This window comes from Lucilia cuprina, chromosome 6 (genome assembly GCF_022045245.1).
Source record: "Lucilia cuprina isolate Lc7/37 chromosome 6, ASM2204524v1, whole genome shotgun sequence".
Lineage (NCBI taxonomy): Eukaryota > Metazoa > Arthropoda > Insecta > Diptera > Calliphoridae > Lucilia > Lucilia cuprina.
The window spans coordinates 39472861-39482956 of record NC_060954.1 but is presented as its reverse complement, the minus strand read 5'-3'; the positions used below and the strand labels follow the sequence as shown (position 1 = coordinate 39482956).

At 30.0% G+C, this 10096-nt stretch overlaps 1 protein-coding gene across 7 annotated transcripts in view; it reads right to left on the bottom strand.

The window, feature by feature from the left end:
• Positions 1 to 10096, bottom strand: part of LOC111685417 — a 28107-nt gene that overhangs the window by 7787 nt on the left and 10224 nt on the right. The window contains exon 1 of one of the 7 annotated variants that reach the window (XM_046955558.1): positions 5828 to 5944. The exons of 3 other annotated variants lie outside the window; for them this stretch is intronic. In XM_046955558.1, the coding sequence (XP_046811514.1) occupies positions 5828 to 5930 (103 nt within the window). In that variant the 5' untranslated portion in view covers positions 5931 to 5944. Of the gene's footprint in view, positions 1 to 570; positions 743 to 3031; positions 3178 to 5499; positions 5633 to 5827; positions 5945 to 10096 lie in introns of those variants that run through there. 3 more of the 7 variants (XM_046955559.1, XM_046955557.1, XM_046955560.1) reach the window with 3 other exon arrangements.

Sequence of the window (10096 nt, the reverse complement as noted above, 5' to 3'; positions counted from 1 at the left end):
TCAGTTCTAGTTCAGTTCTAGTTCAGTTCTAGTTCAGTTTTAGTTCAGTTTTAGTTCAGTTCTAGTTCAGTTCTAGTTCAGTTCTAGTTCAGTTCTAGTTCAGTTCTATTTCAGTTCTAGTTCAGTTCTAGTTCAGTTCAAGTTTAGTTTTAGTTCAATTCTAGTTCAGTTCACTATGATTGCAAAAACAAACATGTTAAATATTTTTTTTATTTAAAAGTTGATACTTGATACTTGAGCACAAATTATCAATTTGACAGCACTTCTAGCTCAAAATTAAAAAAATGCTGACGAATATTCAACGGTTTTTAGCATTTACAATAAAATAAATCTAAAATATACAAAACAGTTATCAGCGATAGTTAGCCGATTAACAGATATAACACTCAATGGCGGTTTAATGCAATAATTTATTCATTATTAAGTAGAACCCATCACAAAATATCTGTTTTTTTGTAATTTCTGTATACATTAACAAATATTAAACAGTTTCTTAAAATATTTGATATAGAATACAATAAAGGTTTTAAATACTTAAATATGAATATTTTACGTTAAATTCAAAATTACCTTGTTCCATGCGACGAGATTTTTTATATTCTTTTAAAATCCATAAAATGAAAATTGCAAGTAGACAACATGTTAGAAAGACGTACATTACGAAATACAAAACTTTCCGATATAAACCTGATTGAAATTGACAATATTTTAACAACTTTTACACAAAAATTAGTCAAACCAACTGATTGGTTTATCAGTCTTTAACTGTTTTCCTTCACAATTTTGAAAACGAAGAGAAACGAAATTATCTCGCAAAGTATTGATAATAATTACTGATAATTTGCAAAATATTAACGTAAATAGAAACTTGGGTGGGAATTCTGAAATAAATATTAGATTGCATTAAAACAAAGCTAAAACATTTGTTATTCGGTTTAAACAATAAATGTGTCACATGACAAGGAATATTAATTTCATAAGATATTGGAAAATTTTGAAGTGTTGAAATGTGAACCGATCATTAGGAAATTAGACTATCCCTCTTATTCGCAAACAACATTTTTATTTTATTATTATATCATTGTTATCCTGTATATTCACACATGTGTATTAGAAAGTCCCGAGGTCTTATCAATCGGATCGTATTAAAAAATCGAACCCGGAAAATGTAAGAAATATTATTTTGGAATGGAACGACCTATTATTGTACTGAAATCAAGATTTTCAATCGTTCTAGTAAATCGAACCCGGAAAAAGTAAGAAATATTATTTTGGAATGGAACGGCCTATTATTGTACTGAAATCAAGATTTTCAATCGTTCTAGTACAGTTCTTGTTCAGTTCTAGTTAAGTTCTAGTTCAGTTCTAGTTCAGTGCTAGTTCAGTTCTAGTTCAGTTCTAGTTCAGTTCTAGTTCAGTTCTAGTTCAGTTCTAGTTCAGTTCTAGTTCAGTTCTAGTTCAGTTCTAGTTCAGTTCTAGTTCAGTTCTAGTTCAGTTCTAGTTCAGTTCTAGTTCAGTTCTAGTTCAGTTCTGGTTCAGTTTATTATTTATTTACTAAATAATAAAATAAATAATAATAAAAAAAAGAAAAGTTCTAGTTCAGTTCTAGTTCAGTTCTAGTTCAGTTCTAGTTCAGTTCTAGTTCAGTTCTAGTTCAGTTCTAGTTCAGTTCTAGTTCAGTTCTAGTTCAGCTCTAGTTCAGTTCTAGTTCAGTTCTAGTTCAGTTCTAGTTCAGTTCTAGTTCAGTTCTAGTTCAGTTCTAGTTCAGTTCTAGTTCAGTTCTAGTTCAGTTCTAGTTCAGTTCTAGTTCAGTTCTAGTTCAGTTCTAGTTCAGTTCTAGTTCAGTTCTAGTTCAGTTCTAGTTTAGTTCTAGCTCAATTCAAGTTCTGTTCTGGTTCAGTTCCAGTTTAGTTCAAGTTAAGTTATAGTTCAGTCCTAGTTCATTTCAAGTTCATTTCTAGTTCAGTTCTAACCCAGTTCTTGTTTAGTTCCACTTTAGTTTTATTGGGGTACTTGTTTCATTGTTAAAGTGAGTACTTTATTGATTTTATATATAAAACTGCTTCCGTTGAATGAGTACGTTTTTGAATAATTGAATTTTACAATTTAGTTCTTTGCTTATCACCAAAAGTACTTCAAATTCAGCCAAAAAAAAAATAATCTGATTTAAGAATACTTTTCAAATATGATATGACAGTTACATACATATACTTTCAGTTTATTCATTAGAAAGTGGTAAGAATAATAGAGAGCTCAATATTTTTATATAAAAGATTTTGATTTAGAGGTTTTGATTTAATTTGTTCGATACCACGTGACATAAAACACATCTATGATTCATTATTAATTTTCAATTTTTATATATGTATGTTTTGCAAAATCTTTATAATTGTTTTGCAAATTCTTGTTTAACTTTGTTTGGTACTTTGTTTATAACTTATAGTATGGACTAATATCTTTTCATAAGTATTTTGAAATTTTTTTACCTCTTCGAAAAATATTTTGATTTTGTTGCATTCTTCTCCGTCTTCTGGATCTGCGGTGATTTAATCTCAGCGTTAAACAATAATTACAACAAACACAATACATTATAATAATTGGAAGTATAAAAACTATTCCATATAATAACAAATATCTGTCATTCATTTTTATGTTTTTCTTGTTGTTTTTATTACCGAAATTTGAGAATAACTCAATTTAACTGTTGTAGGTATTGTAAATAAAATACTTTTTTAAATAAATAATTTTCCTTTCTATAGTTTTAATCTAATTTCGCTTTTATCAATATTTATAAACATTTTAATTAAGTGATTATATTTAACTTTATTTTGTTTTATTAAAAAAAACAAATTTCTTTTAATTTAAATTAAATATTTTCAAATCACACATGCATTAATTACACCCTACACTAACATAACGTTGGTACTAAGCATCTGCAATGATGTTTGTACAACTATCATTTCAGAATTACTTCCTTAGTATAGGATGTGTCGTCTATAGACAAAAACTGTGAAAACTTATAGATTATTACCTGAACTTTGTTTCGGACAACATACGCACGTCTTATACATCAATATTAGAAAGAACAACACTGCTGCTGATAGTGATACTAACATTAGTATTTCTTCAAAATCAAAAGTCATGGTAACAGAATTTTGCTAAATCACATTTAGACGGAGAAATGGTTAGAAATAAACTGATTAAAAGAGAAATGTAATCGTGTTTACTTCTATTAAAAGTATTTAAACGATAAAAAATAATATGTTTTAGATTAAACACATCTGACAATAACCCAGCAAATAATGTGGTTTTATGGCAAATTTATAAATTCCAATACAAATACTTTTATAATATGTTTATGTTTAAACATATTTAGTTGTCTGAGGAGATGGATTTGGAAGTTGCTTTCTCTGGCATTAAACAAGTTATAATATATGAAGCATATAAAATGTTGTTTGTTGGGTATGATGGGATTACAGTTTAGGGGGTTTTGTTTATAAGCAAAATTCCTTACACAGCGAAATATTTTGATAAAGCTTATTTAAAGATAATTCCTCTAGCCAACACTTATACTATACTCCATACTATAGACTGGTCTAATTCCATGCTATAGACTGGTCTACAGTCCATACTTTAGGCCTATAGTCCAGACTTTAGGCTGCTCTATAGTTCAGACCATAGGTTGGTCTATAGTCCAGACTTTAGGCTGTACAGGCTATAGGCTGATCTATTATTTAGATTATAAGCTGGTCTATAGTCCAGACTATAGGCTGGTCTATAGTCCAGAATATAGGCTGGTTTGAGTTATAGACTGGTCAATAGTCAAGACTATAGACTGGCCTGTAGCCAAGACTATAGACTGGCCTATAGTCAAGACTATAGACTGGTCAATAGTCAAGACTATAGACTGGTCAATAGTCAAGACTATAGACTGGTCAATAGTTAAGACTATAGACTGGTCAATAGTCAAGACTATAGATTGGCCTATAGTCAAGACTATAGACTGGTCTATAGTCAAGAATATAGACTGGCCTATTGTGAAGACTATAGAATGGCTTATAGTCTAGACCATAGACTGGCCTATAGTCAAGACTATAGATTGGCCTATTGTCTAGACTATAGACTGGCCTATAGTCTAGACTATAGACTGGACTATAGTCAGGACTATAGATTGTCAATAGTCAAGACTATAAATTGGCCTATAGTCAAGACTATAGACTGCTCTATAGTCAAGACTATAGACTGGCCTATTGTGAAGACTATAGAATGGCTTATAGTCTAGACTATAGACTGGTCTATAGTCTAGAGTATAGACTGGCCTGTAGCCAAGACTATAGACTGGCTTATAGTCAAGACTATAGACTGGTCAATAGTCAAGACTATAGACTGGTCAATAGTCAAGACTATAGACTGGTCAATAGTCAAGACTATAGACTGGTCAATAGTCAAGACTATAGACTTCTCAATAGTCAAGGCTATAGACTTATCAATAGTCAAAACTATAGACTTATCAATAGTCAAGACTATAGACTGGTCAAGACTATAGACTGGTCTATAGTCAAGACTATAAACTGGTCAATAGTCAAAACTATAGACTGGTCAATAGTCAAGACTATAGATTGGCTTATAGTCAAGACAATAGACTGGTCTATAGTCTAGACTATAGACTGGCCTATAGTCTAGACTATAGACTGGCCTATAGTCTAGACTATAGACTGGACTATAGTCAAGACTATAGATTGGCCTATTGTGAAGACTATATACTGGCCTATAGTCTAGACTATAGACTGGCCTATAGTCTAGACTATAGACTGGACTATAGTCAAGACTATATATTGGCCTATTATGAAGACTATATACTGGTCTATAGTCAAGACTATCTACTGGTCTATAGTCAAAACTATAGACTGGCCTATAGTCAAAACTATAGACTGGCCTATAGTCAAGACTATAGACTGGCCTTTAGTCAAGACTATAGACTGGCCTATAGTCAAGACTATAGACTGGCCTATAGTCAAGACTATAGACTGGCCTATAGTCAAGACTATAGACTGGCCTATAGTCAAGACTATAGACTGGCCTATAGTCAAGACTATAGACTGGCCTATAGTCAAGACTATAGACTGGCCTATAGTCAAGACTATAGACTGGCCTATAGTCAAGACTATAGACTGGCCTATAGTCAAGACTATAGACTGGCCTATCGTCAAGACTATAGACTGGCCTATAGTCAAAACTATAGACTGGCCTATAGTCAAGACTATAGACTGGCCTATAGTCAAGACTTTAGGCTGGTCTATAGTCAAGACTATAGGCTGGTCTATAGTCAAGACTATAGGCTGGTCTATAGTCAAGACTATAGGCTGGTCTATAGTCAAGACTATAGATTGGCCTATAATCAAGACTATAGACTGGCCTATAGTCACGACTATAACTGGTCTATTGTCTGAGTCGTTTTATAAATAATCATAAAAAGTCAATAAAAATAGTAGATATTACCTGAATCATTTTGAATACATACACAAGCGATGCAGAATATTACAAGGGCAATAAATATTAACAGTAATATTAGAAAAATTGCAATTGGCGTCATTTTAAAATTCTATTTTATAATTTTATGGAATGTTTCGAAAAAAAGAACTGTTCTAAACCCTTTAATAATTTGGCTGTACTAAAACAAGAAATTGTTGTGTTAACGAACAACATATTGCGATTAGAAGAAATATTATTTTTATTCCATGATAAAATGTAACTGATAATAAAATTCATATAAAAAAAAAACAAATAATTATCAAATTTTTAAAAATGAATGAAATATTAATATTACCTGTATTATGTCTGCTTTTCGATTTACATTTACTAAATATATAAAACAATAGAATTGCCAAAATTATTGGGACTACAGCTGTAATAAGTCCGGCTGGAAGCATTTTCCGTTAAAAATGGTAAACAGTATTATTAACTTTTTAGCAATTCTTCTACTAAGTAGTATATAGTTCTACAATGTGAAGTCTTTATTTTGTTCGATAGCTAGACATAAGCGATAACATATTCTGACTATTATTATCACATAAAGAGAAGCAAATTTTGAATCTAATCAGAAAGTATTTTGAGCAGGTTTAGTCATAGATTTTTAGAGCCTACACAACACGTACACTTACACAAAAACAAAAAATTGTTTCACACCTCCCTATAATGTTACTTATCGGCATAGGACAACGTTCTTGAATGTCATTGTAATGTACGACCGATAAAATTATTAATAACGAAACGTTTAAATAACTTTTACTAATTTATGAGCCTAAACTCCGATTGAAAAATCTGTAATTACTTATTTTCAAATACTGCTTACTACTTATAATGTCATAATTACCTCTTCTTCTACGCTCATTCAAATCCATTATATATTCTTGCATTCGATTCTCAGACGTATCATTCACATTACGTTGAGTCCAAAAGAATATACGTATTCCAATATAAATCAATATTAATAGTGGCAAGAGTAAAAAGAAAACCATAAATAAAAATATTTCAAACATAATTTCACTCGAAGAAATAAAATAAGTAAACAATTAACTCGCACCGATTTAAAATTTCCAACAACTGGTGTAAACAAATTTTAATATTAACTAAATACTTAAGTACCAGTAAATAAACAAATAAATTAAACTAAATTTTTTGAATATGAGTTTGCACTAAGTTTGTTCTTTTTGAAAGGAAATAAAATATTTTATCGATGTTATTGACTAGTAGTAAAATCATAAAATATATATAAATATTTTTCCTATAGCAATAATACTTTTTAGACGATATGGACACAAATATTGAGAGATTAAGAAAAGAGTTATTATTTAAAAAAATTTTTGTTGCAAACGCGTAATAATAATAATTATTATTATTGTAGTATTTTTTTTAGTACAGACAGAAATGTTGATATTTCGGGCGCAAAAACAAAGGCCCACTTCTGACCTAGCTATAGACTGATCAATAGTCTGAACTTAGACTATAGTCCATAGTCTGAACTATAGGTTGATATATGGCCTGGATACATACTAATCTTTATTCTAGACTATAACCTCAACTGTATAAACTAAACTATAGAATAATCTTAAATCTAGATTAAAGACTAGCTTATAGGCTAATTTATAGTCTAGACTAATCTATAGTATAGACTATAAACTGATCCATAGTGTGGACTATATGCTCCTATATAGTCTGGAATATAAACTAATTTATAGTCTAGGTTATATACTAATTTATACTATGGACTACTCCATAGTCTGGTCTAAGCACTGATCTATAATCGAGACTATATACTGATCTATAGACTATGTTATACACTTTTTTATAGTCTACACTATACAGAGATCTATAGTCTAGTTTATAGACTGATTGATAATCTGGACTATACACTGATCTATTGCTGAACTTTAGGCTGATTAATAGTCTGAAATATAGAATAACCTATAGTCTAGACTATGGATAAATGTATAGTTTGAACAATAGAATAATATATAGTATGGTCTAAAGACTGATATATAGTCTGAACTATAGACAGATTTATAATATGGACTATGAATTGCTCTATAGTCTAAACTTTGGACAGATCTATATTCTAGATTATATACTGATCTATAGTCTATACTATACACTGATCTATAGTCTATACTAGACCATATATTGGTCTATAGTCTAGACTTTATACTGATCTATAGTATAGACTATACGCTGATAATACATTGATCTATAGTTTAGATTATTCACTGCTCTATAGTCTAGACTACACACCGATCTATAGTCAAGTCTATGCACTGAGCCACAGTCTAGACTATAAGCTTATTAGACTATAGACTAATCTAAGATCTACACTATGGACTAACTCATAGACTAGACTATAAACTAATATGTAGACTAGACTATAGACTAATCTAAATGTTTGCCTATAGTCTGGCCTATAAACTAATCTATAGTCCAGTGCAATCTTTACTCTGGTCTATAGACTAATTTACAGACTGCCATGTATATAGCCTGGATTATAGATGAACTATCATCTGGAATTTAGTCTGCACTATAAACGAATCTATAGTCTGACCTATAATATAAACTATACTCTGACCTATAGACTAATTTACGGTCTGTCATGTTTATAGCCTGTATTCTAGATTGATCTTTGTTTGGAATATAGAATGATCTATAGTCTGGACTATAGGCTAATCTATTGTCCAATAGACTAATCTATAGTCTGACCTATAGTATAAGCTTTACTCTGGCCTATAGACTAATTTACAGTCCGCCATGTTTATAGCCTGGAATATAGAATGATTTATATTCTGGACTATAGGATAATCTATAGTCTAATAGACTAATCTATAGTCTGGACTATAGACTAATTTATAGTCTGACCTATAGTATAATCTATACTCTGGCCTATAGACTATAGCCTGGATTATAGATTGATCTATAGTCTGGAATATAGAATGTTCTATAATTTGGACTATAGGCTAATCTTTACTTTGTATATAGACTAATATGTAGTGTGGACTATAGACCAATATGTAGTCTGGTATATGCACTAATCTTTAGCCTGGACTACAAAATGGTCTATAGTCTGCACTATATAGTGATCTGGGTTATAGAGTGATCGACGGTCTGGACTATAGATCTATAGTCTGCATTATAGACTGACCTAAGTATAAAGTATATACTGATCTATAGTTTAAACTATAGATATATCTATAATGCGGACTATAGGCTCGTCTATTATTAGCTATGCCTAAACTCAACTCCAAGAGGTGCTGCCATATTAATTATACATAATAATTGCTTAGATAACATTAAAAGCAATAAAAACCAATATACAAAACGGTTGCCATATTCTCTCTTAAACGTTAAACAAATACACGCACACATACCATATCTACTAAAGCTCTCTTCCACATCCCGTTGACGTCGTGTTCGTCTCTTTTCCAGAACCCAATTGCAAAAACACGAACACAGTAGAAATATTAAGGGGATCAAGAGAAAATTTGAAAATTGCATATAATGTGCTTGTCCGCTCATTTTCAATGAAATTTTAATAAAATATTTTCTTAAGAATTTATTCCGTTATTATGTTGATACCAAAGTAAATATTTTAGAACTAAAATTCATGCTAAACTGATTAAATTTTTTATTTGATTAAAATCGATAAATATGAAACTTAGTCATAGATTAGAATATTGGAATACTTCTGCTTGTATGTGTGTATGTGCATACTACTTCAAATCTATGCGATTTTAAAATCTGTTTGGGGGATTTTTTTTCTGCAAAGTGTGGGTTTCGCATTTTCACAAATCAAGAGTTAGCAAGTGATTAATAGAATTTGTTGGAAAAAATAAACATTTTAAAAATATATAAGTTTTATCTGTTTAAATTATAAATATAATTACAATTTTCAAGAACTAATAAACAATAACTAAATCCGGAAATAAATTCTTAAATCACTAAAACAAATAGTGTTTTTAATCTAAATTAAATACAAACTATAATTTAATTTCCAAACTATATTTATAATTTAATTATAAAAATATGTTAGAACCAATTTATTTTATCGTTTGTTTATTATTAATTTTTCGGTTATAATTTGTTAAAGTAAAAGTTAAATTTAGCTTATAATTAATTGGACGACAACGACTACCGTTTTAAAGATTAAGGTCAATATAACAAAAAACACACGAAATGTTAAATATCAATGTTACCATTAATTCATATCAAATTGCAATTATAAAAAATAAACATGATTCATCAATATTTACAGTGAATTTTGAAAGAATGTGTGTTGAGTCGGTGGAGTTGACTTTTAACACACTATCACTAAAAATAAAATAGCAATTTAGGAAAATTGTGTTTTCGCAGTTAACGGGAATTATTGAGATTTCTATTGCATTTCCCATATTATTTTCGTATAATTTAGTCTATTCTATAGTCTAGTATATAGTCTAGTCTATAGTGTAGTCTAGTCTATAGTCTAGTCTATAGTCTAGTCTATAGTCTAGTCTATAGTCTAGTCTATAGTCTAGTCTATAGTCTAGTCTACAGTCTAGTCTATAGTCTAGTC